Genomic DNA, 13,490 nt, shown 5'->3' with positions numbered 1-13,490 from the left:
TGTATTTATGGATATTAAATATATTCTAGTGGAACTGTCTCAGCAAAGTTTTGCAGGGATATCTTTTGATTCTGGCTTCATTTCCCTCTACATAGCAACGCTCGACCGTGGCCTCAATGATGCACAGACAAGAGACTGTGGAGTGCCTCAAGAAGTTCAATGCCCGCCGAAAGCTGAAGGTGAGTATCAGCTCTACTACGCAGGTTTGTAGGCTCCTGCGTCTTCACAGCCAGTACAATAATTCTCATTATGTACATTCGTAGGGGGCTATCCTAACTACAATGTTGGCAACAAGGAACTTTTCTGGTAAGCGATTGATCATCGAGACAAAGAATAAGTATTTGTGCCATAGAATTAATATGGATTGGATACCAATGTAATACCCCCACAATGTAATTCCCCCATTACTGAAGATCCTCCTCTGGTATAACCAGTGCAATGCTCTGCAGATAACATGTTAATTCTACACTATACCCAGTGTTATATACTGCAGAGCCCATTCTGATATAACCAAAGCTATATGAGCCCATTCTATTATAACCAGAACTATATGGTGTCATTTTTATATAACCAGTGCTAAATGAGCCCATTCTTATATAACCAGAGCTATATGAGCCCATTCTGATATAACCAAAGCTATATGAGCCCATTCTGATATAACCAGAGCTATTTGAGCCCACTCTGATATAACCAGAGCTATATGAGCCCACTCTGATATAACCAGAGCTATATGAGCCCATTATGACATATCCAGTACTATATGAGTCCTTTCCTATATAACCAGTGCTACATGAGCCAATCATCATATAACCAGTACTATATGAGCCCATTCCTATATAACCAGTACTATATGAGCCCATTATGATATAACCAGTGCTAGTTGAGCCCATTCTGATATAACCAGAGCTATATGAGCCCATTCTGATATAACCAGAGCTATATAAGCCCATTCTGATATAACCTGAGCTATGTGAGCCCACTCTAATATAACCAGAGCTATATGAGCCCAGTCTATTATAACCAGAGCTATATGAGCCCATTATGACATAACCAGTACTATATGAGCCCTTTCCTATATAACCAGTGCTACATGAGCCAATCATCATATAGCCAGTACTATATGAGCCCATTCATATATAACCAGTACTATATGAGCCCATTATGATATAACCAGAGCTATATGAGCCCATTTCTATATAACAAGTGCTATATGAGCCTATTCTGATATAGCCAGCACTATATGGTTCCATTCTGATATAACCAGTACTGTATGGGCCAATTTTGATATACCCAGTACTATATGAGCCCATTCTGATATAACCACAGCTAATAAGCCCATTCTGATATAACCAGAGCTATATGAGCCCACTCTGATATAACCAGAGCTATATGAGCCCATTCTGATATAACCAGAGCTATATGATCCCATTTTATATAACCAGAGCTATATGAGCCCATTATGATATAACCAGTTCTATATGAGCCCATTCCTATATAACCAGTGCTATATGAGCCCATTATGATATAACCAGTACTACATGGGCCCATTTTTATATAAGCAGTACTATGTGGGCCCATTCCTATATAACCAGTGCTACGTGAGCCCATTATGATATAACCAGTACTATGTGAGCCCATTCCTATATAACCAGTGCTATATGAGCCCATTATGATATAACCAGTACTATATGAGCCCATTCCTATATAGCCAGTGCTATATAGCACTTCTGGTTATATCAGAATTGGCCCATATGGTACTGGTTATATCAGAATAGGCCCTGGGCTATATGAGCCCATTCTGATATAGCCAGCACTATATGGGTCAATTCTGATATAACCAGTACTATATGAGCCCATTCTGATATAACCAGTACTATATGGGCCTATTCTGATATAACCAGTACCATATGGGCCAATTCTGATATAACCAGTGCTATATGAGCCCATTTCTATATAACCAGTTCTATATGAGCCTATCATGATACAGCCAGTGCTGTATAGACCAGAGCCCAATCTGGAAATTACCATTCACTGAAGTTATTGCTGGAGCAATTTGATTTGTGCTGCCTGGTCCAGCGTCCAGTTCGATCATCCACAACAGCCCCGGCCCAGCTTCTGGTGCTCCTTGAGCACTTACTAGTCATGATGTCGTGAGTCCTACTAAGCACCAAAGATGCAGAGCAGAAGTAAAGACCAGCAGCCATGGAGGACTGGACTGAACGCCGCTCCAGGGCAGCCCTAATCAAATTGCTCATCTCTAACTGGACATAATGTGCTGATCTCTCTGCTGTACTCTTTTTTTTATTTTCATTCTGCCTTACTCTACTTACTTCATCTCTCCTCTTCCTCCCTCTCCTCACTATCCCACATCTCCACATACCCACACTCCTCACCTCTCCTTGGTGGTCTGTTCACTCTTCCTCTTCTCTTGGCTGTCTGTACTCATGTGTTGCATTCTCCTTCCTCTACCATCCTTCCTTCCCCATTACTTCATGTGATGTCTGACTTTCCCTTTCGCCTGTTCACCACAACGGCCCTGCGGTAACCTGTCACCGAACCGCTCACTATTCTCCATTCTCAACAATCCTGCCCCGTCCTCTTTTTCTCTGATCTCTGTCATCCTCGCAGTGGGCAGACAGACCACAGCTCCTGCCACAATCACCACCGCCGCCACTAGTACAGCCCTGGGGTTGGTGGAACAAGGTAGTAGTGTCTCATGGCACGTGCCCTTATCCCCCACACCTGCCCCTTCTTTCCCCCCTGAGAAGTGACTGCATGTGGCTGCTTTTTTCCTAGCTGCCTGCTTGATTGGGTTATTACAAAGAGACTTAGCTGGAAGAAGCCCATTAAAGCTGGGTTTGCACATTGCTATATGGAGCAGATTTTACAAAACTGAAATCCGCAGCATTTCTGCATCAAGAATCCGGACATATTTTCCTAACTAATTCAATGGTTTTAATATAAAAGGTTCAGAAAATCAATGCCAGCCCATTAATATTCACCTTAGAATTTAGGGTCCATATTGAAAAGAATAAATACATTCTGCACTATAAAAGTACATTTCCGCAATTGAAAATGTCACAAAAATTAATTTACACTAGGAATTTCCAATAAAACCCCCCCACAGCAAATAGATGAGATTATATTAAAACTCATCTAATTTTCTGGCACTTTCGGAATCTGCGGATTTTATGTGCAGGAAAATCCGTGTGTAAAATCCGCACCTAATGCACAATGTGTGAACCCAGAATTAGGGACCAAGATGTAGTAGAAGATTACACCTGAGAATAGTAAAGTGGGTATTGACGTGAATAGTGAGCCAAGGTTGGGATACTGCAAAAATCATTATTATTAATTTTATTTTTGCAATTTACGAATCAAGAATCAGTTTGTACATTTTTTGGCCATGACCAAATGGCAGCCAATGTGTGCCATGTATATCCGACCCTGAGTTTGTATACATTTCTCCTACTATGTCCCGGTGTTTGTCTGTGCCGAGTTCAGGATATGTAGACAGTACTGTATATATGGGCTCCTATCTGGGTGATCCCTGGAGATGCTGCATGTAGTGTGTATGTACATGTGCCATGGTGCATGCTTGGATGCTTGGGCATGTCCTGTGCATGGCACGTGCCTAGAAGGTACCTACAGCCGCAGTCTGACAGTGTACATGGCACTCATGATATAACAAGCTCACTGTGCTCTTTACATGTACTGTGCATGTGTGTATATGTTGTAGATGAGTGTCACTGTGCATAAAAGCTATTATTAGAGTAAGCAAGGGGTTAATGTCTTCAGGCCTGCCACGAGAGGTGGTGAGTTCTCCATCAATGGAAGTCTTCTAACAGAGGCTGGACAGACATCTATCTGGGATGGCTTAGTGACTCCTGCATTGAACAGGCGGTTGGACATGATGACCCTGGAGGTCCCTTCCAACTCCAAGATTCTAGGATTCTAGGATTCTAAATCTCTCACAGAACACAGATATCACTCGTACCTATGAAGCTGTTCACATGTTCATGACTTTTTGAGGTCTGTGCAAAATTGCGGAGACATGTCCAATATTGTTCCAAGTATCGGATCAAACTCGATGTAGCTCTATGGGTTAGTGAAAATTTTTTTTACAGCACTTGGTTGCCATCCATTTTTGAAATACTATTAGATAGGAGACAATAGAGAAACCTTTTTTTTCACATACGAAAAAAGCTGATGAAACTCTGACCAAACTTTGATAAATCCGATGAAAATCACTGATGAAACTCAGTCCAATTTTCATGTATGTGAAAAAAACTGACATCTGAATGAACCCTTATTATGCAGCTATGAATTCTGCCATTTGCTTTGATGTATGAACCGCCCAAATTTAATTTATGTGCAGAACGCCTATATTCATGAAGAGTATAAAATAAACAAACACTCAGGTAGTCCCTGGAGATTTTTGGAAATTACAATAAATTGACTACTATTCCCAATAATTAAAACACAGCAGAAAATAAAATCTGCCCGTGATATCACCTACAGTATAGGTTAATTTTAAGGGCTTGTTCAGACAACCGTATTCTCAAAACATTAGATCGCACTTGAACAAATGTTAGTCTATGGGGCTTTGCATATGTCCAATTCTTTCTTCCGATGAAAAAAATCACAGCTTTAGCCGATATTTGGATCGCACACGGCCGTGCAAGTCAATGAGTCCATGTAAACCATCGGACGGCACTTGGATGACATGTGAGTGCAGTGTGATTTTCACAGTCTGACAGAATGGAGAAGATAGAGACATTTTTTTTCCATCTTTTCCTCATATGAGAGAATCAGAGTACACTGTAATCACACTCTGATCAATCTCTGATTATAGTGTAATTTGCAGAATCGTCCCGATTCTCTTGAACAAGAATATGCGTTCGTCTGCACCTGCCCTAATGGGAACACATCATCAATTTTACGCTATCCAAATCTGAACAAGTCCCTCTGTATTCACTTGTGCTTTAGGCTGTTAGGCTATGTTCACACGTTGCGGATTCGTGTGCTGATTGTTCCACACAGATTTTGAAAAATCCGCAGGTAAAACGCACCACGGTATTTTCCGCACCTTGGGCAATGCGGATTTTGTTTTCTGTAGGTTTACATGGTACTGTAAACCGGATGGAAAACGGCATCCAAATCCGCAACGTGTGCACATAGCTTAAGACCACTTTCACACGTTCTGTATTTGCTCAGTATTTTACCTCAGTATTACCTCAGTGGTGACGTGTTTCTATTATACTTTCCTTCTGATTGTTCCTCTCCTGTTTTTGGCTTATAAATTCTGAGGTAAAATACTGAACTTGTGAATGTGGCCTAAGATGGTAAATTTTCCTAAAAAACAGAGGCCAATTCCTGAAGATTGGATTTTGCATGCCAGCCTTGATGGAGAGTTCACTAGAGAGGTGCTCGGCCCCAAATGAATATGGTGCATCTTTTACTGGCTGTGCACCAGAGACGGAAATGTTACTCTGTGACTTGGGTATATTTCTGCTGTATTTTATGCCACTTTTTCTACATAAATTATAATTAGGTTATGGGCAATGTCACATCCTGCTTAGCTCCATCAATTTCAAATCATTTATTAGAGCTAAGGTAAAAATGCCAAACGGCACAAAAAATTTGCGCAACTACATGTTACGCAAAATTTTCTAAAATTTCATAGCATTTTCGTGGCACAAGCTGTTTGATGATTCGGGTCTATCCTTTAAAAAATCAGCCAATCAAGATAGAAGAGTCCGGGCACCGGCATAACAGTCCGCTGGGCGGCTCTCCTAGCTTCTCCCCACTTGGCTTGCCTTGATTAGGAGGTCTTTAGTGAGTGACCTGTCAGTCAAGCTGAGCAAAATCAGCTGGACCCTACTAGCTATGGCACCTCCCATGTAAAGGCGGTTGTCTATGATGAGAAAGATCCTCCAAAGTATAAAGGTTCCCGTACAAGCAAGATGGAAGTCATATTACCCATCTTTTCCGGCCCCTTACACCTGCACATTCAGCTCGTCTGAGAACGCAAGTGTTTTTAGAAAAAGGTGGAGAGGGGAGTAAGCCACTGGGCAAACAAAAAGACAGAACTACCTTTGCAGTATAATAGTCTACCATTTCCGTTTTACAGCCTATTTACACCGTTATATGGTTTTGAATCTATTATTTTGTGGGGGGGTTTTTTACAGTCAATGATAACAGGTATATATGTAAATCGGTGCCCATATATATGTATGCAGCGTACGATGTCCAGGCCTCTTAGGAGTCTCAGGCAGGTTCCATGCATCTAACCCAAGGGCAGTGGATGTGAGCGTTGTGGTTTGGATGGTGTCTCAGTGGTTGGGCATGTGTTGGATGTCCTGTCTTGCCGGCCTGCCGATGCCCGAATTTTGCACAAATTTGCCATTTAAAGTGCCCACCCTGTGTATATTACTTCTTTGTACCTTTTCCTCTTCCCCCTGTCTTTTTCTCACCGTTTCACAATTTATCTTTTTCTCTTTCTTTCTCCCCCTTTGTTACACTGTCCTATATCTGGCGTCCTACTTTTACCCTCTCTTACGTTCTCTCGGCTCTCATCCCCACCTCTGTCTTTCTCCTGTGTATTCTTCCGTTCCTTTTTCTATTTATTGCAAGGTAAGTTCTAGTACTTTGGTTCCCGTTTTATAATGGCTGGCGTTAATTTTATACCGCGGAAATGTATATTCTGCTTTTTCCACATTGTGTCTGAGAAGGATAGATTCTGCAGTCAGGGGCACCAGGCACAAGCAAGACATGCCTGTACTCTTCCTATTTGCCTTCTTTTGGAGTTTCTGACCTAAACGCAACCTCTCCAAATTTATTACTAACATTAGGTGAAATGGTGCCAATATCATTTGCTATGAAATAAAATAAGTTACAAAATCAGGACACCATGAAAACAATAGTGTAAATAAATAAGCCTTTTAATGGAGGTGCCAGAGTAGGTTCCCACACCGTAAGATATATAGCAAAGAAACTCGGCACTCAACTTAACGTGATCAAGTGATGTTTTAATGGTGTCCACAAGGTAGTAACAGAAACGTTTCGGTCCTGATAATGGACCTTCATCAGTCACCGTTATAGTATATGTAGAGATATGGGTGGACCCATGAGATCACTTATTGCTAGAGGTAACCAATCCAGGCTATTTGCGAATTACTGCCTTTATTGAGGTGTGAGTGGTCAGGATAGGGGCTGAGAGATCAGACCATATAGTAGAGTTCTGCCTGCATGTAGAGGAGGAATGACCTGTATGAGGGCTAGCTGGTCTCCAGAAAGCCCGGGTAGTGTGCACCTGCTTGGATGGCGTGGGGACGCAGTATCCACCGCTCATCCGTGCGTGCATCCCCATGCCATTCAGGCAGGTGCACACTACCCGGGCTTTCTGGAGACCAGCTAGCCCTCATACAGGTCATTCCTCCTCTACATGCAGGCAGCACTCTACTATATGGTCTGATAAGGCAGTCATTTCACAAATAGCCTGGATTGATTACCTCTAGCATCTAGCAATAAGTGATCTCATGGGTCTGTAAGGAGGTTGCTTTTCCTGCTCCTTACCTGGAACCACTTAGTCAGACAGCTGGGTTGTCAGGGGGAAGACTTTCTGCCCTGGACAGAAGGGACCAGGTGACTGCTGGGGGCAGAGAGGAAGAGAGGGGGGTGTGGTCAGAAAAGAGCAGGAGAGCAGTAGTGATGGGCAGTCCGGCTCTTTTTGGTGATCCGGCTCTCATGGCTCCGCTCAACAAAAAGAGCCGGCTCTTTCGGCTCGTGAACCGGCTCTTTTTGGATCGTATTAGATCCCTATTGAATACCTGATCAGGCGTCCGAAACTCCGCCCACCTACCACAGAAACTCCACCCACTTCTTAGAGAGCCAATTAAATTGAAGAGTGGGCGGAGTTTTGCTCAGGTGGGCGGAGTTACGCCTGCCGAAGTCCTGGATTTTACACCCAGTGAGAGCCATTCAGGAATTTTAGTGGCTCTCACTGGTGTGCCGGCTCCCATCGTTCACAGCAGGGAGCCGGCTCTTTGTGTCGGCTCGTTCGCGAACGACACATCACTAGAGAGCAGAGCGCGCGAGACAGAGGGGACAGCGCGCTAGACAGAGAGCAGGCTGCAGCGCCATTCTCCCCGAAAGAGAGTGCTCCCCATGAGGGCACTGAGGCTGAGATACCAGCCGTAGTGGAGGCTGGATGTGAGAGTGTGGACTTGGAAGTCTCCGTAATCAGAGAAGACGTATCCCCTGACAGTGACCTGAGCTCGCAGCCCCGGTGACCGCAGTGACAAGCCAGGACCCCTGAGTGTGACAAGTAAACTGTTCAGTGTGTGTGTAGCATTGCAACTGCAGAAAGCCTGCTAGCCTGATATAGGCTACGTTCACATTTGCGGTCAGCGCCGCAGCGTCGGGCGCCGCAGCGGCGCCGCATGCGTCATGCGCCCCTATATTTAACATGGGGGCGCATGGACATGCGTTGTGCTGCGTTTTGCGCCGCATGGCCGCAAGCGTTGGACGCAAGAAACGCATCAAGTTGCATTTTTTTTGCGTCCAACTTTCGGCCAAAAACGACGCATGCGGCGCAAAACGCAGCGTTTTAGCGTGCGTTTTGCCGCGTTTTTGTTTGCGTTGTGCGCTGCGGCGCCGACGCTGCGGCGCACAACGCAAATGTGAACGTAGCCATACAGAGACTCCCAGCAGAGTGGCTGAGTTACTTCCTGCTTTCAGCTTCACTGGAAAAGACTTAACCCCGGAGTCTCCAGTTCCCAGGAGACAGAGGAGAGACTTCAGGATCTCAAGCGCTGCTGGTGACTGTACCCACATTGGAATAAGAACCCTCCAGTCAGGACCTCCCTGGACTGATAAGTTACAAGAACACTCGTTAACCCTTTCGATTCTGCTTAACTGTTTACTGTTTGCTTTATCTCTATTAACCCCGTTTACTCCTTGGAGAAGAAATTCCCCTCAACAGTTGGTATGTCTGTTCCGTGGTGACATACTCAACCCTGCACTCTATTACAGGTCCACCCATATCTCTACATATACTATAACGGTGACTGATGAAGGTCCATTATCTGGACAGAAAAGTTTCTGTTACAACCTTGTGGACACCATTAAAAGCTCACTTGATCACGTTAAGTTGAGTGCCGAGTTTCTTTGCTATATACCATGAAAACAATGGCGTGCTGCAATACAAGTAGTAGACCTTCATAGTGCCACAGTCCACAACAAGTAGTAGACCTTCGTAGTGCCACTTACTAATGCCACAGTCCACAAACCTACTGATCTATGGCACAATGGTAGTTCTCCAGCAGTAAAAGTGGGCAGGTATGGCAGAAATAGGAGAGCAAGGTCAGATTTGTATATGATGATTATCTAGAACCTTAAAAAAAGTATAATATTGGGGTCTTCTGATTTGGCACAGGGGACCCCTCAGGCATCAAGTCCTGGATGGGTTTCCTACCTATGCACACTTATAGCTATGCCATGCAAACTACACAAAGAGACAGCTGACATTAAACTTGCCAACTCACCTGGATCTTTCGGGAGACTTGCATAAAAAAAGAGAGGCCTCTCAAACTTCTGGAAAAGTTGGCAAGTTTTCCAAGCGCTTTCGAACCTCTCTATACCACCTGGAAAACCAATATTTCGAAAAGGCTTCTTGTGCTTGATGCTGGAATGCTCCATCATCAGACTGAGTCCCTGCATCCAATCAAGGGGGTGTGAAGGATGAATGACCTTTAAAAAGGGGCTTAGCTACAGGTAAAAATTAGCCCATTGAGTCCTCCTTGTCCTCCAGCAGCAAAATTAGGTAAGTATAGCAGAACCAGAAAGCAGTGGTCAGAATTGTATATTTGCAGTGACGTGTGTGGAAGAAGTGCCCGTGCTACCCTTCTGCTGTCACCATTTTTGGAGATTATGCACAAAGACAGATGTAATATAATACCCTGACACTGAGTGAGGTGCACACGCCTAGCCGTCATGTGAACTCATGTATGCAAACCGCATACTTGTCATGCGCCAGGTGTCGGGGAATAGCCACAGCGCTCAGTGAGTGATGTGAGGATTCACAAGTCTGCAGTCACATAGAGTGACTACAGACTTGTACCCAATGCGGTACAACCATTTTACACTAAAACTGGATCCATTACAAACAGAGCCCATTTTGGGTCCTATTTTGCATCTGTTTATGTTCCGTTTGCAATGGATTCGTTTTTAGTAGAGGTGTCTCTGTATACATCTAGTATTCTCGAGCCAACTTGGTACTTAAAAAATGGATTAGTTGAGAGATGACATAACAGATAAATATCCGTTATGATCCGTTTTCCATAGACTAGTTACTATCCATATTTTTGGCCGAACAAAAAAGTTCTGCAGACTCCGTTTTTTGATCTAGCTAAACATCGGATTGCGGTCCGACAGAAGACATTTTAGGATATTTCTGTTCCCATTCAAATAAATGGATCCCGCGCTGGATCATTTTATTTCCGTTTTTTCTTTGTCATCCCAAAACGGATCTAAAAATAGAAATAACTACTAAGTATATGAACATGACCTTAGACTATGCTGTCAATATCAAATTAGTTCCGTTGTTAATAGTTGTCCCAATTTAAAGTGGTTGACCATGTTTGGGTCGCAAATCTGGAAAAACTCTATGTGACTGCACACTAACGCAGTGTGCACGCAGTCAGGATTCTCCGTTGCCGATGCTAGAAGTAGCCAATCATGTGATCGCATGTTTGCGATTTGCATACTTCCAGCCACATTCCGACTAGATGGAATTCACTTTTATTGAGCAATGCCACACCATGTCTAGTTAGCATCTGTATAAATGCAAATCGCATACTTGCGGTCATGTGCCCCACTGCTCCCGGCATCGGAACTGGAGAATCCTGACAATGTGCACACTACACATTGTGAGAATTCACAAGTGAGCAGTCCTATAAAGTGACTGCATACTTGTGCCCAAACCCTGGACAATACTTTTAAGGCAGACGCTGTATGAGAAAAGGGGCCAGGGCTTCATTCTAGGCATCATCAAGACGCTCAGCGGCCACTAGGACTGGGGTATCGAGGTTTACAATCTAAGTGTAGCGTATTGACCTTGGCTGTTCCTAATAATCCTGTGTTCATTGATAGCAGCACCACCAATGCTCCATGGTCACATCTATAACCCTCTTCGTTCCTGCCCATCTATCCGCTAGTAGTCCCAGAAGTGTAAACTAGAAAGTGTGAACTTTATGGAATCTGAACACTTAAAAAATATTAATTTTGGGAAATTATTTGTAGTGCACAAGGAAAACAATTTCTAGACATATAGCCAAAAGATGATATATAATACTGGGTAGTGAATAAAGCAGGTATTCTTTGGCCATGTGTATTGGGTCATGGAGCGTATTACATTGCTGACCATAGTCTCTCTGTCTCTCTTGGACCCTTTGCAGCAGCTAAGAGTTTGTTGAATAAGAAGACGGATGTTGGAAAGGTAATGTATACATGTATAATCATAGTAGACTCTGTAAGACATTCTCGAACTTTTCTCTGTTAACGTTCCAGACGTGCGCTGACATGATTTGGGGCTGCTCTTACGGACATATAGATCGGAATGTAAAGCACAGACTGGCTGGTGGCTCTCCCAATCTGAGCGCAACTGCTTCATTTATGTCTATGCATCTGTCATGCTCAGGAGAGCCACCAGCCAGTCCGTGCATTACGTTACGATCTCAGTCCAATTTATCCGACCGTCTGACTGCACCCTTCCTATTTCTCACTGATCTATTAATCAAAGGCGTTTACCTGTGAACAACATTTATCAACTAGAGCTACATTTAAAATGTATCAACGAAATCTATGGTAAGTGTATGATCACTGGAGAACCGATCACTGGGACCCCCACTGAGTACCCTGGGTGAATTAACTGGGTGTGCCACCAGTGAAACCGACAATGTTTTTGTATTTTTTGTCATGTTTTACATATGTAAAATTTTGCTACCATACACGGTAAGTTTATCATTACTGACTAATTTTTGGACAGTCTAAAAATACGCCAGATTTATCAAAGTTGTTCTTGCTGTTTAATCTTAAAGGAGTTGTGCCCTTTTATAAAATGTTCATTCGTTGTTATAAAATAGCAAACTACTCTTTACTCACTGTCTCCAGCGCTCAGTTTCTGGTACTGATCCCAGTATTGGCTGATATTGACTAGTCAACAGCGCAGCAGCCAATCAGAAGGTTCAATATAAACAGGTTTCCCCTTTAAGCTAACTGCCTGGCTGCTGTACTGTCGACATGATATCAGCGCCACACAGGGAGCAGCATCAGAGACTCAGTGCTGAACCCAGGGACGGTGAGTAAAAAGCAGTTTGTTATGAAACTGCAGCAGGAAAAAAGATTTTCAGTAAACCCCTTTAAGAATATGGAGTCTAAGTTTGCAGTACCCATTAATTGTCCAACCTATTTGTGCAGAAATTTGCCCCAAAATGTTGATGCACGGATGTTGCAAGTCAGGCAGAGCACCTTTCCTGCTAAACCCCCCACCTCTCAATGGGGTCACGCCCCCTTGTCGGACAAGGCACAAAGTGCCTTAATGTCTTAGACACATGACTAATATGAAGCAAGTCATGAAATACAGTTTTTGGCACAAATTACGTCGGAATTCTGGCACATTAGGCTTGATGAATATGTCCCATAGTGTCCAAACAAGCGTAGTAAAATCTCATTCACATGGTAGATCCAAAAATATGAGGGTATTTCTTCATTATTGCTATTAGGCAAAGTTCAAGAGCAATAAAATGACAGGTATGTTTATGGCCTCAGAGAAAATACAAGAATTTCTTTTTTTTTTTTCAATTCGAGCTTCCTGTTCTTTACCTTGGACTTTTCAGTAGTCTCATTATCAACAGAGGCAGGATTACATTGACAGATATCACCTCTATATGCAGCTGATAACACAGGTTGCAACCAATCGCAATACACGTGATATTAAAAAAAAACATTCCAGAAAAAAAAAATTACAAAAAATGTTTAGGCCATACATGAAAAAGCCTGATTTAAACACCATGTCCCTGATTCATCAAAGCAATTACGCCAGAATTCTGGTATAAATAGCTTTGAAAAGTCTCAAAATTTTGCACCTTTTGACATTTTTACTTCGAGGGTGTGACGTCACAGCTTGTCTAATTTATGATGAGCTGTCATGTTCCTTAGTTCAGAAATCTTACTCCAGTCCACGAAGTTTGTTGTGTCCTGCAAGGAGGCACAAACCACTTGTCAGACTCTCCTGATTCATTAAGATGTGTGTGCTTCTTAAAGGGAATCTGTCAGCAGGTTTTTGCTAAGTAACCTCAGATCAGCAAGAAGTAGGAGTAGAAACCCTGATACCCGTGATGTGTCACTTACTTGGCTGTGTTTTACTGTTTCAGTTAGATCAGTGTTATATTAGCAGGAGATTATCACTACAGGACTAGGTGTCTGGA

The 13,490-nt window shown here is 43.1% G+C and overlaps 1 protein-coding gene across 22 annotated transcripts in view; it reads left to right on the top strand.

The window, feature by feature from the left end:
* Window positions 1–13,490, top strand: part of CAMK2B (calcium/calmodulin dependent protein kinase II beta) — a 181,075-nt gene that overhangs the window by 145,286 nt on the left and 22,299 nt on the right. For 10 of the 22 annotated variants that reach the window (XM_077262710.1, XM_077262708.1, XM_077262709.1 and 7 more), the window contains 4 exons: window positions 96–179; window positions 264–306; window positions 2,629–2,703; window positions 11,463–11,500. In XM_077262710.1, coding sequence (XP_077118825.1) covers window positions 96–179; window positions 264–306; window positions 2,629–2,703; window positions 11,463–11,500 — 240 coding nt within the window. Of the gene's footprint in view, window positions 1–95; window positions 180–263; window positions 307–2,628; window positions 2,704–11,459; window positions 11,501–13,490 lie in introns of all 22 variants that reach the window. The other 12 variants (XM_077262711.1, XM_077262700.1, XM_077262713.1 and 9 more) reach the window with 2 other exon arrangements.

The sequence above is a fragment of the Ranitomeya variabilis genome, chromosome 5 (assembly GCF_051348905.1).
Source record: "Ranitomeya variabilis isolate aRanVar5 chromosome 5, aRanVar5.hap1, whole genome shotgun sequence".
NCBI classification, from domain to species: Eukaryota; Metazoa; Chordata; class Amphibia; order Anura; family Dendrobatidae; genus Ranitomeya; species Ranitomeya variabilis.
The sequence above is the reverse complement of the archived record's forward strand: the minus strand, read 5'-3'. Positions and strand labels throughout refer to the sequence as shown.